The 17,686-nt window shown below is 39.7% G+C and overlaps 1 protein-coding gene across 1 annotated transcript; it reads right to left on the minus strand.

Annotated features, from left to right (window-relative positions):
- Nucleotides 1-1,432: 1,432 nt before the first annotated feature.
- Nucleotides 1,433-12,905, minus strand: ednraa (endothelin receptor type Aa). Its single transcript, XM_031863140.1, has 8 exons — nucleotides 12,696-12,905; nucleotides 11,200-11,721; nucleotides 9,258-9,385; nucleotides 7,249-7,447; nucleotides 5,649-5,801; nucleotides 5,270-5,403; nucleotides 4,886-4,994; nucleotides 1,433-4,132 (listed from the first exon to the last, which is right to left on the minus strand). The coding sequence occupies exons 2-8, from the start codon at nucleotides 11,674-11,676 to the stop codon at nucleotides 3,995-3,997; spliced, it is 1,338 nt and encodes a 445-aa protein (XP_031719000.1). The 5' UTR covers nucleotides 11,677-11,721; nucleotides 12,696-12,905; the 3' UTR covers nucleotides 1,433-3,994.
- Nucleotides 12,906-17,686: the final 4,781 nt, after the last annotated feature.

The following is a 17,686-nucleotide window of genomic DNA, read 5'->3' on the forward strand; positions in this document are numbered from 1 at the left end:
GGGGCCCCTGAAGGGCTGGGGCACGGGGTCATTATCTTTATGAGGGCTGAGTGCTTGATATTGGATTTGAAATGGAATTCATCAACTCACAATATATACGTATTTCACTTCCTCAGATACTAAGAATCAGAATCTTGATTGCTTAAAGATACTGGAAAAGTTGAGTTTTAGTAAAACAAACAACAAGAAAAACATTTTGTTTGCTTGCATCCTAATTATTAATTCCCTCAAAACCATATCATATTGTAAAATCTTAAGAATGAATATTAATACAAAGAAGAAAAATTCAAATCATGCCGTCTTTTATCTCCTAATAGAGAATGCCTTGTAAAGCAGCTTTCCTTTGTCTTTGTCGTGAACTTTGATTGTTCTCAAACACATTTTCTGTATCAACAATCAAATCGGAATAAGCTTTGCATGGAGAGGCACTTCGGACCTTTGTGATCCTTTATTATTTGTTTTTGAGCTTTATTCAATTCACTGCTGTCAAAAAACAAGGTTCCCACCAAATTCCACTGAGCTTAAACCACCTCACTTTCTCTCAAAACATCTGTTTTCTTTCTCTCTCAATTCCCAGAAAAGCATGAATATGTTCCAATATGTTTCATCCTAACATTTATTTTTTTTATTCTGTGATTCATTTAATTGAGCAATTCTGTATTTTTTGGGGGTGATTGAGGGATGATTTCATATGAGGAATATGGAGCAGTTTCATAAAGTTTATGACCTGCTGAGGCTTATCGCCAAACCGCTAAAACAAATAAAAGGCCAATGTCCGACAAAGCCAGAGCTTCTACAATGTTCTGCTTGACTTTTTCAACTTTGTGTATGGGACTTTGTGGCTCTGGTGGTTGTCTCTTTTTGAGAGGTTTGAGAGCGTAATCCTGGGTTAATGACACCTTCCACAGCAAAACTGCCACATCCTCTGTCTTGATACAACTAATGCCTCATTAAATGTATTTAAACCAAAGAAAAATATTATATTAAATAAACTCGTTGAAATGTGGTTGTGTTGCATTAAATCAAGTGCTACTTTCATTACTGCTATTCAGTTTTTAACAAATTTGCATTAGTTTACGACCATTATGATATGTATTATAAGCTAAATATATATCTATTCCTGCCATAACAAAGCTAACATGACTAAAGCACGGATAAGTAATGGTCAACCTTTGCTTTCCTCAACCCTCTTTTGGCAACACAGATGAGAAATGAGTTTTATGTATCAAATTCCCACCGTCCAAGCTGTTCACATCCTCTCCGCTGACATTATCAACCCTTAGGGCTCAGTTGCCAAGCAGGTCACAGTGTGCTTCAAATCACTCCCAGACGCCTCTTTCTCACAGACGCAAATGAAAAACAGAAGGGGCCCCCTCGACTTCCCGGCAAAACCAGTACGATGGTGAAATAAACCTTGTTTCTTACAGTGAAGATGGAAATTGATTTATTGGTTTAAGCACAGCATCAATGACAACAAACATTGTATGAATTCCATTTTCTAAAGATTATTATGAATTGCTCCAATGGATAGTGGTAAAAAATAAAGAAGTAGCCTACAGATATTCCCTGTTCTAATGTACACAAGTGTGCAAAACACTCCAACTAAGGAAGTACAAGTAATTGTACACACAGCATACTCACTCATGCTAACTCACAAACACACACACAGGTTTACATGTATTCACATATCAAATAGTATAAGGAAGTAAAGTTTGTGCTAGTGGAATATGATTTCAACATAAAAACATGTAGTTTTGTGAAATGCCTCTTGTCACTTCCTTGGCGAGAGTTATGCTGCGTTCACTATACGAGCGACAGCAACAGGCTACAAGTCATTTTCAATAGCAGCCGGTGAAAAGAAGCTACAAACAGTCAGTCGTTGGGGTGACATGCTTCAAATCAAAGTTGAGAAAGTGTAAACTTATTTCAGCACTCCAACAATAAGCATAATGTTGTACATACTGTGAATTTGTTTTTTTTCTTCATATCCTCTCTAGTTACAATCCTGTATTTTTTTATAAGCACTTTATTGGTTCAAGCGTCAACCAATAAAATGTTTTTGTTTCACCCTGTTTCGTTCCTTCTAAGAGAAGGCCGTTAGCCAGTTCTCAGTGCAATTTGACGACATAACTGCGTCAACTAGCGCTTGAGCAAAACTTCTACGGTGACTCATCAATGTAGCTAGTCAACCTTTGCCGTTGCTTTTGTCGTTTGAAGTGTGTGCATAGCATAAGATGGGAAGATCGATACCACTCACATATCTGTTTGTTAAATATAAAGCAGCAACAAGCAGCCAGTTAGCTCTGCTTAGCATAAAGACTGGAAGCAGAAGACAAACGGCTAGCTTTGCTCCGTCCGAAGGAAACAAAAGCTGCCTGCCAGCACCTTTAAAGCTCAATAATGAACATGTTATATTTTGTTTGGATTTTTTGCTGGTTGACTACAGTAAGCAGCCGGTTAGCTGCTGAATATACCAGGATTTCTCCAGCTACAGTTAGCTGCTGGCTGTAGCTAACCAGAAAAAAACAAAACACAAATTGTTGATTGAACACTTAAAGGCAGTGGTAAGTGGGTTTTGTCCCCCTCAGAGAACACTGCAGAGTTTCCTTTTCCTCCAATATTTATGCTAAGCTAAGCTAATCTTCTCTGGCTGTATTGCTAGATATTTACATTTAGTGATATCATTCTTCTCATCTAATTTTTGGGGTATTTTCCCAAAATCTCAAGCAATTCCTTTGATATTTGGAACGTTTACCACCACCATTAAAAACTCATTGGCCTATGTCATTACACAGGTAATGTTGTCTGAGTAAAATACATATTATTACTGCAATATAACACTTTATAAAAGTGGACATTAAACATATATATATTCCATTGGTTATACAAGGATAAAAGTCACAAGTATTATTGAGTATATTAGTAAAATTCACAGTGTTTAGAGAAAAGCTAATTCCTGTCGATTTGGTCTATGGTGATATCAGATCTGTCTTAATGCATTACCTCATATTCATAATTTGCTTGAAATGTGCTATGGAGTTATACCTTATTCACTTTAAAACCTACAACCCTGTACTTTGTGCCAGTGTACTTTGGCTTATTCTGACACCAGACGTGATTCTGTGCTGAAATCTTTCATATTTTGATTAACAAGCAGTTTTTCTTTTATGTCTGTGAACATTGTTACACTAAACAGAAATAGTGTTTGTTTCTCCCCCCAATGAAAGGATTCATCTTTCTGTTAAGAGACATTTTCCTCTTTACATGATTAATCAGAAAAGGTTTTTTTGTCAAGCAGTGGGAAGCAAATGAACTTCAAGACGTTCTTCTAATTATACCACAAAGCAGCTCAATGAATAATGAGTGTGAATAAGATACACTGCGAAACCACTCGCATGTTTAATGGAAAATGATTTTTTGTTTGAGTCGGTAACATGCTTTCCTGTTTTCCACCATCAATGAGTAGCGAACTCATGGGGACAGCACATACTCGTATCCCATCATTCCCTCTGACAGCGAGCAGTCTGCTTTTTCCTTCCTGTAGCTTGGTGCATCCTTCCCAGTAGTGCTGCCCTTTACAGGAATAGCACGGTTTGCTACTGATTGAGAGTAATTTATAGTCACCGTTCAGCTGCATCCTGTTAAGAGTCCTCATTCTCCTCATCCCACTCTCCCTCTTCTTCTCTCATGCTACAGCGTCACTGTCCATGGGTGTGGGAATACAAGGAGTTTGTCGTAGGAAGTTTAGCCCCCTGAGGGGCTCTGGGCAACTTCAGAGCACTGTGCGCCAAATCCATTATTAGTTCCTTTTATCTCCAGTTCCTAATCCATCCTTGGCAGGCTCATTTGTTGCTTCAGTGGTCCAAAGGATATGCATTTATTGTCAGAAAAAGTACTTTGTGATGTATATATTCTAGGGTGTGTTTGTTGTATTTAAAAAAAGCTGCTGGATATATGGAAGTGCTTGAAAATAGAGATGAGATGAGTTGAGAGATCAGTCGCTGTCTTTCCTGATGCTGCGATCAGTGTGGACGTTGTTGGGCTCGGGGCTTTTACACTGGATACTGGTACCATTCATGGGTCCGATGCTGCTCAGCTGGTTGTCAGAATAACACCAGCAGCACAAGCACGACTTGAAGAACATGTGAAGAGAGAGAGAGAAAAATTAGAGGAATAGTTCAAGAAATGATAAAATACAATCATTACCTTTCTTGTCGGTGGTTAGATGAGAAGATTGATACCACTCTCATGTGTTTCTGTTAAATGTGAAGCTGGAACCAGGAGACCATTAGCTTAGCTTAGCATAAAGACCAGGGATCAGGGGGAAACAGCAAGACTAGCTGGATCCAAAGGTAGGCAAATTCATTTAATTAACATCTTGTATCTCAGTCATTTGTTTGATCTGTACAAAAGCAGTAGTGTAAATCCGTCAAGTTACTGTTTTATGCCGATATACTTTTTGATCCAGAGCAGTGACTTCGAAGATAGATGTGTCCCCCTATTTCCAGTCTTTATGCCAAGCTAAGCTAACCGGCTGATGGCGGCAGCTATTCTCTAGTTTGCTCCCCCACTTCCTTTAATGTGCGAACTTGAGACATGGTTTGTCTCCAGCCCAGGTTCGTTTGACATTTGCAATGTGTGACCTCAGCCCTCCAAAGTGAATACATAAATCACCGGTCTGCTTTTACATGTTGCTTAAGGAATGTCATCACCATCATAAGCCTCTGTGTCATGGACAAAAGGCCTGAGTTCACTGTTTGCTTTACTGGCCAGACTAAATCTGAAGTGTGTGCGTGTTTGTGTGTGTGTGAGAGAGAGAGATAAGTGAGCATTTGTGTGTGTTACAGACATGAATATCCATCTGTTGTAGGAGAGTGTACTGTACCTTGAAGCAGTTTTTAAACTTCTTGCTGACAAAGTAGAGGATAATGGGGTTTATGCAGGAGTTGATTGTTGCAAGGTTGGCACTGACGTGATCCAGGACCAACAGGTAACTGAATGAGGGAAAAAAGAAGAAAGCGTGATTATAATTAGTTTTATTGAAAACCAAAAAGATAATCTTTTTGGAGGTTTTTATGGTAAATATTTCTGGCAGAACAAGCCTCATTTCTGTTTTTCAGTGGGCATTTGGATGGCCAAGGGTGAGAAACATTAAGAAAACCATTCAAAATCACAGAACAGTGCCACGTTATGCACATTTGCATACTCTGTGTCCTTTAGACCTTCAAGTAACATTTGTGTAAGAGAGTTTGTTCCACCAATGACTCACTTGAGCAGCTCACAGCGCATCTTATCATTCTGATAGTAAACCATCTTCTTAAGGATCCTGCTGAGGTGCAGTGGGAACCAGCAGAGGGCAAAGATAAGGACGAGGCAGAAAACGGCTCTGGCCACCTCCCTCCTCTGCAGAGAGAAACAGCAGGTGTCATTCCACCATTAGAGAGGAGATGACAAAGTTTGTGTAATCAAGTTTAGAACCACAGGAATAAACACTGCTGACTGAGCAGTCAGCAATTTTACTCTTGAAAAAACTTGAATCAGATGATAAAGTCACATTACAAATGTTCTCGTGCTGTTAGTGAAATAAACACCGGATCATGAGTCAGTTTATTTGAGTTACAGGCTTGTTATTAGAAGTATTGTCCGACCTGTTTGAGGTGCTCACTGAGGGCTATCCGAAGGCTGCCATTCCTGCGGTTGAGCATCTCGCAGGTCATCAGAGTGTAGAACACAGCGGTGCAGGTCAGTGGTACACAAAAGTAGAAGCCAAACAACCACCAGACCTTTGCATCCGTATAGAACTGCCGGAAAACAAGCACACGATAAATAGTAAAATACATTTAAACTGAAATAAATGCATGACCTGTGTGACCCTGTATAGCTACGTAAAAAATATAAAGGGGTGAGGTTTTTCAAGCCACAGTTTCTGTCTCTCACACAAGCCTTCCTAACTGCCCTTTTCATTTACTCTTCCACCGTCTTCCTGGCCCTGCTTTGACTCAGAATGATGATTTCAATGATCTAAATGGACCTCACACAATTTTCTGTTCATTTTTTGTCGTAGCCCATTTTTGTATCGAATTTGAGCTAAAGTTGATAGTTATTGAACTGATGTGCAGGTATTATCCCAGTAATAAGAATCTGTGTTTTTGTAACTGAACCTGAACTAGACCTGAACCACCAGACCACTCCTGCACTGCGGTGCCATTTCAGTCCATGTGAGCACATGTGTGCATATAGTGCAATAAGTCTGTAAAGATCCACTTCTGGCCCGTCTGGCTCTCCGTGGTTGTAAAACAATATTGATAGTATGCTCTTTAGAAAAAAATCCCACAATTTCCCAACTCTACAAACTTGACTGAACCGTATTTCACAATTTCTGTGAAAGGTAAAAACAAGAATTTAAAGTTTGTGCATCAACTCCAAACTTTGGCCTTATGTACCCACAAAATAACATTTGGTGGGAAAATCTTCCAAAGACAATGTGCTATTTCATTGCTTCAATAATCCTGTTATTTTTTTTCCAGTTTTTCTTCAGACCTCAGCGTTGCATTGCTGATATCTGAAAGAGACTACTCTAATTCCGTACATATGGAATAGATGGACGCACATGTGGCTTAGCTTGAGGCCCCAGATTTCAGTTCTCAGTAATTGCACTTGGCCTGCAATCAATTACGTGCTCCAAGGATGTGAAAAGGTCCACAATCACATGGAGAGAGAAAGTACACACAGTGATACTCCACTCTAAAACGTTTTAGTATCAGATACTCTCATACTGGCTTGGCAGATAATTTTGCTGGAGTACTCCTTACGTATTGAGTAGTGGGTTGATATAATAATTGTCCTGTGTTTTGAATTATTCAAGCAGGAAATGTTGTAGGAGATTTATTTAACTGTTGTATTCTTGCTCTACAAATATATGCCCCTATAACCAGAATAACACATCATTGTGCCATTAAAAACACTCACTGATTCCAAACAATCAACACGCCTTTAAGACAGTAGAAAGATTAAGCTGATCTTGCACTTTCACTTTGAGGAGTTTGCATGCAGATGGGTTTCCTATCTCAATAGTCCAGTAATGTTTTGTCTATTTAGTGCAAAATTCAACTACCCTTCCTACGAGTGCCTTGACACAATGTACTATACAGCACATCGTGGCCTCAATACAAGCAAAACACTGGGACACAAAAGCACTAAGCAGCCATTTTCTTATCCAGAAATGATAAGAGAGGGATGATAGCGTACCACCATAATGTCGGACATGGGTTTAAGCATGCAGGTGCGTATAGTTTGGTTCCTGTAGTTGAAGTTGTGCATGTCGAAACCGATAGCCTCCGGTATGGCCAGGAAGAACGACAGCAACCAAATAGACGTAATCTCGATGACTGTGAGCAGAGGGATGCCCACTCCCTGGACTCTGCTCCAGGATGCCACGGCTCTGTACCTGTGAAGGGCGGACACAGAGGTTAAACAGATGGAGGAGACATATTCAATTGATGGGATTGAAGTACAAATGACTAGGGGATAGTGATTTACTGCAGCAGGAATGGTCATGATGTAGCACTCCTGAGAATCAAATTAAAATGATAGAAGTATATAATGTAACACAATTACCACGTTTTTTCTTTATATTAATTGAAACCGGGCTGCAGGAGATCGGTGGCTTTCAGTCTGCGCTCCATCATTAAATAGAAACCAGTAAAGTCATCATTTACTTTGTCTCTCCTGACTGACAAAGCTAACAACATTTTCCTCATGCATGGCAGCACACCAAGCACAACAAACTGCTCAGTCAGCAAAGAATATCAAAATGTTAAGAATTAATAAGGCGAGATGATCAATTGTTTATTTTGAATATCTAATATTTATATTTTATGTGAAGCTTCCAAACAGACCGGCCCATGTTGGCAGAGAGGTCTGTCTGCCGGCTTGTGTTTCCCACGAACTGAATACTTGTGTGCTTGTTTGTTTCATTAATGGAAACAATTTGTCGAAATGTTTTAGTAAAATCCTGCATCAACATTTTATGGCAAAAACAATATATTTTTCATGACACATTTGAATTTCTCTGTTGAACAACATGGCGGCATTTATATTTCACTAAGTGGTAATGTATCTACCTTTTTCTCTTCCTTCAACATTGAAAAGATACAAAAGAGACTCAAGTACTTGTTACACACAAACACACATAATATGCTTCACGTTTTCTGAAAACAAATGATGAGCATCTGCTCTTGAACACAACTGTAAAGCACTGCAGTCTTTTCCTCATAATAGAGGTCATTATATATGTCTTCCTGGTTGAACCTTGGAGCCTATTCATAGCAGGCAGGCAAGCCTCTTATCTCTGAAGTTGTGTCTAGTGCACAAAGTGAGATGACACTGAGCTTCAGCACTTCATGATCATCATTTATTCATTAGGGAATTTCTATTAAGGTGTTAAAAAAAAAAAAAAGAAGTCGTCAGTATACTTGCCATCAAGATAATGCTTTTGATATAAGCATTAAATATAGAGTTTACAGTGCAAATATCATATACTTAATGTTGCGTATATAATAAATTACTCTAATAATTCCATTAAAGGAGTAAAGAGCATCTCATAGAAGAGCTCATCACGCAAGTTTTCAACGCAGAGGAAACAAATAGAAGAGCAGAGAGATAAATAACTTCCCAGTGAGAATGCTCAGTCAGTATTGACCTTTCCCGAAAGTGATCATCATCTCAGCCAACCAAATCTTTGCTTTATTAAACTGGAATCGAATCAAAAGTCTCTGCGTCGCATAATAACCAAAGTTATATTAACAGAAAATATTTGTGACAAATTGATCCAAAGCATGCTCTCTTGAGCTGAGTCAAACATGGATGAATTGACATTGTCCAAATTGATAGTTTTTTCCCCCAATGATTTGAATAGTATCTGCTTTTTCAGCTATGAAAGAAAATATCTGAATTTCTTTCAGGCTTTTCAGGCTGGCTTTACAAGACCCGATAACTTCATATGTCTCTATGGAGTGATAAAGACACAAATTGAACCACTTTCATGAGAATGATGTCCAATAAGTTGATTCTCTAAAACCCACTTTAACATTCATATTCAAACAAACACCACATCTTTAACAACATGCACAAAATACTAAAAAATAATTTTGGGTCACTTTTTAACTTTACGCAGAGCAGGACTTTTGCTTTAACTTTTTGCTGTCAAAGCTCCTGATGGGACATAATAAAGCAGTGTCGCGTGTGAAAGCGCTGACCTGTCCACGCTGAGGGCACACAGGTTGAGAACGGTGATGCCCACAGAGGCTTTCTGCAGGAAGGGCACCATCTTGCACAGACACAGGCCAACAGGACTGTCGGCAAAAGGCCAGCGTGACGCCTGGAGCTGGGGGAAGAAGCACATACGATAACTGTCACATAAACACTTTTCTCAGAGGAAATAAACCACATTTGTAACAGCATGTGTTGTTCAACATTCACACTAATATCACTTGTCATCAAATCCCTGTTTGGCTTAGCTAATGTATCAGTGCAAACAAAGTAAATGATTTCAATAAAGTAATCTGTCCTCACAAGTCTTTTGGGAGCAGGCTTTTCTCTCTCACTTTTGTTACTTGGCTCATGCAAGCAGTCTTAATATCTATTTAAGGCAATTTCACTGCAGAACGAGGCACATCAAAGACCTTTCAACGTCATCTTAAGTTTAGTCATCTGAGTTTAGTCTGACAAGGACCATATGGAGCTCATCAGCTGACAAAACTTTGCACGACTTTTGCAAAACTTTCAAATCTCCTGCAGACATACTGCCTCTCAAAACGTACTGTCAACCTTTAACAATAATTCACTAAGTTGTCACCGGTACCTCAGAGCCATTTCCACAACCTCTTTTGATATTACTTCCTTGAGAAAACAAGTCAAGGCCATGTGAATTGAGACCTCTGTTTCCATCAAAGTGGTCTTGGCACTTTTTCTCCAGGACGATGTAAACTGCGTTAAACACGTTTCCCAAAGCTAAAGCGAAAAGAAGGACTTCATGACGCTTCCTGGTCGTCATTGTTTACTTGTGCCATTTAAGTTTCTCAGGAGCACAGAAGAGCAGCAGAAAGGAAACTGTTTTGAGTGTATAAGTAGCTGATTATTTTTGGAAACACTGTCACAGCCCCGAGGAAGTGAACAAGGGGCTTCAACATGGTTTCAACGTTGTAGACGTGGCTCTTTCTTTGTGCTTACACTGTTCCCACGGTAAGTTTCCTTTTGGCACATGTTGCTCTGCCCCCAAAATCCCGAGTTAATTCTAACCAGGTGGCTTTCTCATTTTTCTCTTGTAAAATGGCATCCCACAACACATTGGAAAGATCAAGTTGACCGAAGACTCCCTTCTGCTATCGTTCTTGATTACAACACTATTTATTGGCGTAAATCAACCCAAGAAAGGAGCCCGAAGCATATTTCATCATCATTAAACGCTTCGTATTCTAAAGGCACAATCCGTAGTCCAAAAGTGAATAAATGTGTTGTGAGTCACCAAAAATCAAAACCCCAAATTGTCACATGACTGTTGCTCTCAGAGAGATTGACAGATCTTTTGAATACATTGAAATGTAAGCGTTTGATATTTTCTGAGACTGTAAAAGTATCAGTAAATCAGTAATGCTTAATAAATACAGGAATAAAATAAGCCAACCTAAGACGCATAAACACAGCATTAGTCAAACCTTTAAACCTCACTTTTATTTGTAAAAAACATAATAGATGGGGCTTTAATGAGGAACTGAGTCCAAAACTCCTCAAATGATTTATCACTTTAGTAACACTGGGTACTTTTTTCTTTAAAAAAATAAAACCTCTAGATATGGGTCAGTGACTAATGTCCCAGGTCAATATAAGACCGCTGGCATGTGTGACTACAGCCTGATTCAAGTGTTTATTTAAGCCAGCCATATCCCTGCTCCTCTCATCACTAAACTGCCCACACGAAGGAGATAATGGCGTCCGACTGATTACACTTTCCCGTCTATTTGCACGCTCCCTTACACCCCTTCCCATTTCCCCCCATATTCCCGTCTATAATATTTCACTTTATCTCTACGTATCACCTCCATTGTAGCTGCATTTCATCATATCAACACAACAAAGCTCAGCTTTCAAAATGACGTCAATACTTTAATGAAACATGCATCAACGGAGTGAAAGTTGTACCTTGTATACATTGATGGGTATATCCGTGATTATGTAGATGAGGTCCCCCAGTGCCAGACTGGCAATGAGGGCGTTTGGCCCGTTCCTCATGCACTTGTTGTGGTATATAATGCTCAGCAGCGTGGTGTTGCCGACCAGGCCGACCACAAACACTATAATGGAAATGATGGTGTTGATGTACTTGAAATAGCCACTAATCGAGGTAGGCACAAGGCATGCCGGAGGTCCTATCGGCCTCTTTACAACACTGCTATTTCCAGATCCCACAGCTAGTGCCTCCCCCAGGTGGAGGCCGGGCCCTGTGCTGGGACTGGCGGTGCTGTGGAAACCCAGAGACTGGAGGGTGGAGTGGACGAGAGGGTCTGGGAGAGAGCCCTCCTCTGCTTCAGCTCTGTTTATCTGGCACATTCCTCTGGCTGCCATACAGGCCATTAGCACCAACATATGAACAGCTGGGTTGCCCATCATGGAAGACATTTGGCGCTTTGATTTCACTGATTGAAAGATGGTACCAATGTATCTCTAATGAGAAAAGAAAAACAAATAACAAGTGGAAAAATTGGTTATTGACAAATGACTCGCCAGCAACTTCATCATATTTGGCCAGCAGTTAAAATCTAACCAAAGTGGAATATTATATATCAGTTACAAGACAGTTAAACAGCATTACTGTCCTTTCAGAAGCTGTGAGGAAGTTAAGCAGCTTCTTCTAGACTTCAAAAAGGTTTTGCCACGGGGGCGCAGATGGGAGATGCCAGGACTAGTTAGAGTCACATGAGGCATCAGCAGAGCGCATTGGGCATCTTGTTTGTTCTCAGTCGTCCCTGGAGGAGGGAGTCGTTGGTTATAGCTTTGTGTCAATAATGTTGTAGCTACGCAGTGAAGCTTCACAGTGAGCCTCATGCGTGTGTTTGTAACTGAATGATTTCCGCGGTTTTGCATTCTCCCTCTGTTTCTAATTTAGAAGGGTTTAAACATGTGGTTACAAATCAAAGAGCTTCTTTTTTTCTACTTCAAAGAAGTCCTGCGGGGCTGATTTCCTGTCAATGTTTGTCAATGCAAGCATGAAAGGTTAAAATAAAAATCAGATGAAGATCCAAATCTACAAAACAAAATGCAAACTGTAGTTATGCTTTGGATTCCCCTTTTGGGTCTATACTGCACCTTTACTGAGTCCACACATGAAAAACTACAAACGTTCTGGACAAAATCAGAGTAATTCACTCCACGAAACTCCTGGTAAAGAGCAGATAAAGTTTCCAACTGTCAGATCGATAGTGAAGCCCTTTTCATCATGTCACCAGCACAAGCAACTCTTATAGCCCAGAGTTCTTCCTGTTCAAAGTCCCAGCTGTCACCAAGTACACAAAACACAATTTAGCAGCCAGCCCTTCAAGTAGCATCACAGTTTAGCATCAGCATGACACTGCTGGGATCTGTGACAGCACGCAAACTGATCTATCCATAAATAATAAATACATTTGGTTTTCACCTACCGCTTCTAAAATGTCTGCCTGGCCCCCTTGAAAACCGTCAGGCAAACTTTCGGCTGAAGCCCCCAGACATCTGTATCACATCACATGAGTAATTAACGCACTATCAAAGCCGCACCGTATCCCACTTGGTTTGAGCAATGCACCCGTCTGCTCTGAGGTGCCTTCGCATTATGGCTCAGAGTTTCCTGTGGAGAGTTTGGAGTACGTCTGTGTGTGTGTGTGTGTGTGTGTGTGTGTGTGTGAGAGGTAATGTGTATCTCTGCATGTGTTTGTGTGTGAGACACTTTGACTGGGTGGGATAGTAAATCTCCACCTCCCTTTGGTAACAGACTGGCCCCCCCGCTCCCCTTTCTCCTCTCTCTCAGAGGCACCGACTGCCGACAGTCATCTCCAAGGCACAGCAACACACATACACACACACACACACACACACACACACACACACACACACACATAGGGGCGAGGGCATCTGGGAGCCCAACGCCCCTCCAATCTGCCCCTTTCCTTAAATCCTTCCTACCTTCTCTTTCAATCCCTCTCTGACTCCCATGATGTCTTGTATACATTACATGCAACTGTTTCCTCACACGAGAGGCAGCAGCAGAGATTAGATGGGGAGGAAGGAAATCACGGGGAAGTCAGTGTCCATGTTGTGATGTTACAGTTTGTTTCCCTCAGTTGAGAGACGGGGAAACTGAGACGGGAAGTGGGAGTTAACCATAAGCTTGCCTTTACTTTTACAGACTAACCACTGTGTGGGTGGTCGGACCACATCACACTTTCTTACTCTTGCTAAATGTGAACTTCCCATGCAGAGTTGTAATAAAGCTTTATAGGAGCTGTAAAATGTGGATAATCAGTTGGTGCTATATTAGAACTTGGGGGAAAAGTGGCTAAGTCTAGATGAGCTTCCACTTCAATTACCAAACATCTAAATTACAAAATTAGAAAAACCTAGAAATGCCAATAAATTGGTTTTGCTTGCATGCGAAAAGAAAAACAAACAACAGAGACGGAGGACAGACAGCGCTCTGTGAGATGACTGAATGTCTGAAAGAGAGAAGAAGGCAGTTCAATGTCAAGAAAGAAGAGTGCACCTATATCAGTGTCCATTATGGATTCCAAAATGGACCATTTATCATGATGTGCGCTAAGAGCAGGAAGAGGGCTATCAATGACACCACAATCCGTCTTTCCCACTGACAAAGAGCTGACACAGCAACTGCTTAAAGGGGAAAACCACTCAATTAAAGAAATCATATGCTGTCGCTCGTGCCTGGTAGAATTCTGTACATATTAGTTAAAAAACGGCCAATTTTCCACTTAGTACATTAAAATGACAAATCAAATTAATGTAAATCCTTGATGTGATCCGTTGACAATGAGTAGATGTTGTGGGCTTTGCCTTTACATCGAAAACAAACTTCAATATAGTCAACCTAAAATTACATGAACCAGTATAAATCATTTTATTACTTTGCCATTATACTTCAAGTTGAGTTAAAAAAGGTGATATATTATTATTATTTATATATAATATTTTGTAAAGTACAAATAATTAATACATTATAAATATGTCCTGCATTAAAGACATGTAAAATGTAACAATTCCATAAAACTAAAAAAGAAAATGAAAACTTTGAATTTCATACTTCCTCCCAGAACGTATAGGTTCAGTGTTTATGGTTCACTTGCAGGTACTTTTCCTACAGTCAAATGTGACTTAATTGGGTAATGCCAATATTTACAGCCATTTAAAATTAAAGCGATCGTGTTTTCTTTAATTGTAGACATGAATTTATCATGGCTTCTAAATTAGTTATGGTCAGCAGTGGCGAATATTTAATTTATTGGAACGTGATTTGCTGATGGCATCTAATACCCCCCCTTCCTATTTTTCCAAAGTCCCTGGATTGTTGCCAGCTTCTATGACATTTTAACTTTTGAGGGGGTAGTAGAGTCTTTGTTAGTAAATCCATTAATATATAAATGATGAAACCTTTACCTGCTCCCAGTAGCGTTGGCTTTCATGTTGTTGTTGTGTTGTTGTTTGGATCGTAATCAGGTATTAATGCCATTCTGTCTGAACTCAAAGATGGCAGGCTGCCTGGTAATTCATATGCTTGTTCTCTGATGGCATCTGTCGAAGTGTGCTCTCTGCATATTGGTACATACCCTATGGGAAATTTCAATCCAGCCCCAGACTGAGTGGGATGTAAGCAATTTCTTAACTGGGACACTTGCGCAAAAACAGAAAGAACAGAGAGAGAGATATACAAGGAGAGAGAGAGAGAAAGAGAGAGAGAGACAGAGAATAAGTTTTAGGCCAATTCTACTGTGACAAGCAGTGACAGAGTTAAGAGGGTTCAGTACACCGCCTGGCTTTATTAATTTGGGACATGTGCTCCACGCAAACAAAAAGTTACAGCATGAGACGAAAAGAAAATGTGAATCTTGATGGAGGAATTTTCATAATAGCCTGATTAGTTCCAGCAGTTGACTTCATCAGAAATTAATCAATATAACATTAACACACTATCTTAATTAGGGGGAGGGGAGCTTTGTCAAAGCAGCGATGATGATATCTGATGAAAAGAGCCTGTGGAGAAGTCTGTGTTCTCGAGGATTTGGCTGTTGTAAAGTTCCTGCAACTCTGGCCTGGAGTAATCTGAAGGTGTGTGCTTGATGGAAAGTGACAGGAGGTTATCTTTGGATACAACTCTTCTATGATAAATCTGCAGAAACAGCTAATTCTGGGCTCTTAGAGATCTCAGATGATTATCTTTGAAAGTGTTTTCCTCAAGACCATAGGTCATAAAAATGAAAGCATGAGAGCAATCACGATTGTGTGTTATTATTCTTCCTCTCTTTTCTGATCTCATTAGAGATCAGATTTTTGCTTGAGCTACAACAAAAAGGTCAATTCTAGTAATGCACGTGTGGTTGCTGTGTACAATCTACATCTCCCTTGAGTTGCATGAAACTATGCTGATTTAAATTAAAGCAATGCATCAGTTTTTATTGTATTGACATCACAGAGATTATCCTCAGCACAAACTGGAGGAATATTTACCACATAAAGAGAATCTGAATTGCTGCCATTGCTGCCATTGTGAGTTATTTCCCTGGATTTGCCACCACAGAATTGCATCGGGTGTATTTTGCACTTAAGTATGTTAAATATTTCCTGCTTCATATCTCAGAACTGCATTCCAACTAGACAGCACCTTACCGTTCCCAACCACTTCCAAAGGATGACTCAGTCTTACCGGTATCGGCACTGCCAACTGGAATCAGGGAGGAGGTGAGGCTGAGCATAAATGGTCGAGTGTGATTGCCAGATTGAACATCATCGTGTTGAATACAGAGAACATTTGTAGGAGATTAACACAGATTGCAATAATGTGCTGCCTGTTTATTCTGTTATCTTTTTGCAAAAGGCCAAGGGTCAAAGGGATTCTGCTCCATGTGCCTTTCTCAGAAACTATTAAATTATGAATATAAGAGCAAAAATCTGACCTTTTGAATTCCGTTGCTCTTAAAGTAGTACAAATTATTATCGTAAGGATGGCTTTTGAGAGAGGCAGAAGTCCTTAAAAATACCTGTTTTCTTTCATGTTCTTTCTATTTTATTTGATTATCAGAATGCCGACATCGGTATGCATTGTACTTTATAGTCATGTTAGACCTTTTGTTTTCTGGTCAATTTACAACTTTCATTTTAGAAATTGTGAGAGTTGTTTCTTGGAATTTTAACCCATTTCCCCGGCTCCGTAATATTTTTTTTTCCTACAATGTCTCTAATATGCTACTGTATTGCATGAAAGATGTGCCAAAGAGATAGAATAAAAGTTTGGGCAATTTCTGTGCCTGGAGGTTGCTTACAAATGACAAATTCATTAGTTAATAAAGAATTGAAAGACAGGACTCTTGCTGTTACTGTACTGTTGTTGGAAACCATCCAGATTCTCTGGAGTCTCTTTGGGGGTTCAATAACAATATTCGTAGGAGACAGCATTGTCCAGGAGCAGTGTGATTTGATGACGCTAGAGGCCCTTGGATCTTTACTGATCTGAAGTAACGGAATGTAAAGCTGTTATAAACGTTCATGATAGCACTAAATTACAGCCAACAGTTATACAGCCCACACAAACCCACAATTATTTTTTATTTGCCTCACCTTTTTTAGCCCATTATCACTGGCTGTCTCAAGTTAACTGTGTGTCAGTGAGAAACATTTAATATAAACTTTTTGATGAATCGTTGTCCCAGCAGTATTACGTTTCAGTTTTTAGGAAATTTAAAAATAGTTTTACACAGTGTTTGAAATACACCAAGGCTTTTGGGGGAGCAATATTTCTCAGGGGTTAGGAGGGAACTGTACACATGCATGATGCACCTACCTAAGTGCAAAAACATACTATCAATACATTTTACTCACACAGAGAATAATTCGTTTTTTGAATAGTTCTCACCGTGTAACAATAAAAAATGTCAATGCACAGTGGACAGGCAAGGGTTTGCTTTACTTTGTTAAACACCAGACACTAAGTTGCATCCGATGACAAATTATGAACATGCCCACAGCTTCAAATGTTGGTCTACAGTGCGTTGACTGCACCCCCATGCATGAATGGCCACAGCCATGTGTCTTTTAGAGACAAATTATCTGAAATTGTTATGTGCAAATAAACACAAACTTTTACAAGCTCTTTACTATTTGCCTATTATTTATTTCAGGAAATTAAACATACAGGAAAATATGAACTTATACAGGAAGTAAAACAGTAGCAGAGCACCTTGGTAGCTGAGTGGTTACAGTGCACGTTATTTGCAGTTACAGTTGCATGTTATATAAACACAGAGTCCTGTGTTCTTAGGTCCTTTGTTGCACGTCTTAGCTTTTCTCTGCTGACTTGTCCAAGCAGACTGGGCTTTTTCGGGAGGGGGCTTAAAGAGACAGGCACTAAAACAAAGCGTTTCAGACAGAG

Source organism: Anarrhichthys ocellatus, unplaced genomic scaffold (genome assembly GCF_004355925.1).
Source record: "Anarrhichthys ocellatus isolate YVR2014 unplaced genomic scaffold, GSC_Weel_1.0 scaffold28, whole genome shotgun sequence".
NCBI lineage: Eukaryota > Metazoa > Chordata > Actinopteri > Perciformes > Anarhichadidae > Anarrhichthys > Anarrhichthys ocellatus.

Excerpts from the sequence above, each read along its gene's own strand:
- ednraa (XM_031863140.1), bottom strand. The coding sequence starts at position 11,676 with ATGTCTTCCATGATGGGCAACCCAGCTGTTCATATGTTGGTGCTAATG. Across the intron at positions 5,404-5,648 it reads TCAGTGAGCACCTCAAACAG|AGGAGGGAGGTGGCCAGAGC; the intron begins GTCGGACAATAC and ends TTCTCTCTGCAG. Across the intron at positions 4,995-5,269 it reads ATGCGCTGTGAGCTGCTCAA|TTACCTGTTGGTCCTGGATC; the intron begins GTGAGTCATTGG and ends TCCCTCATTCAG.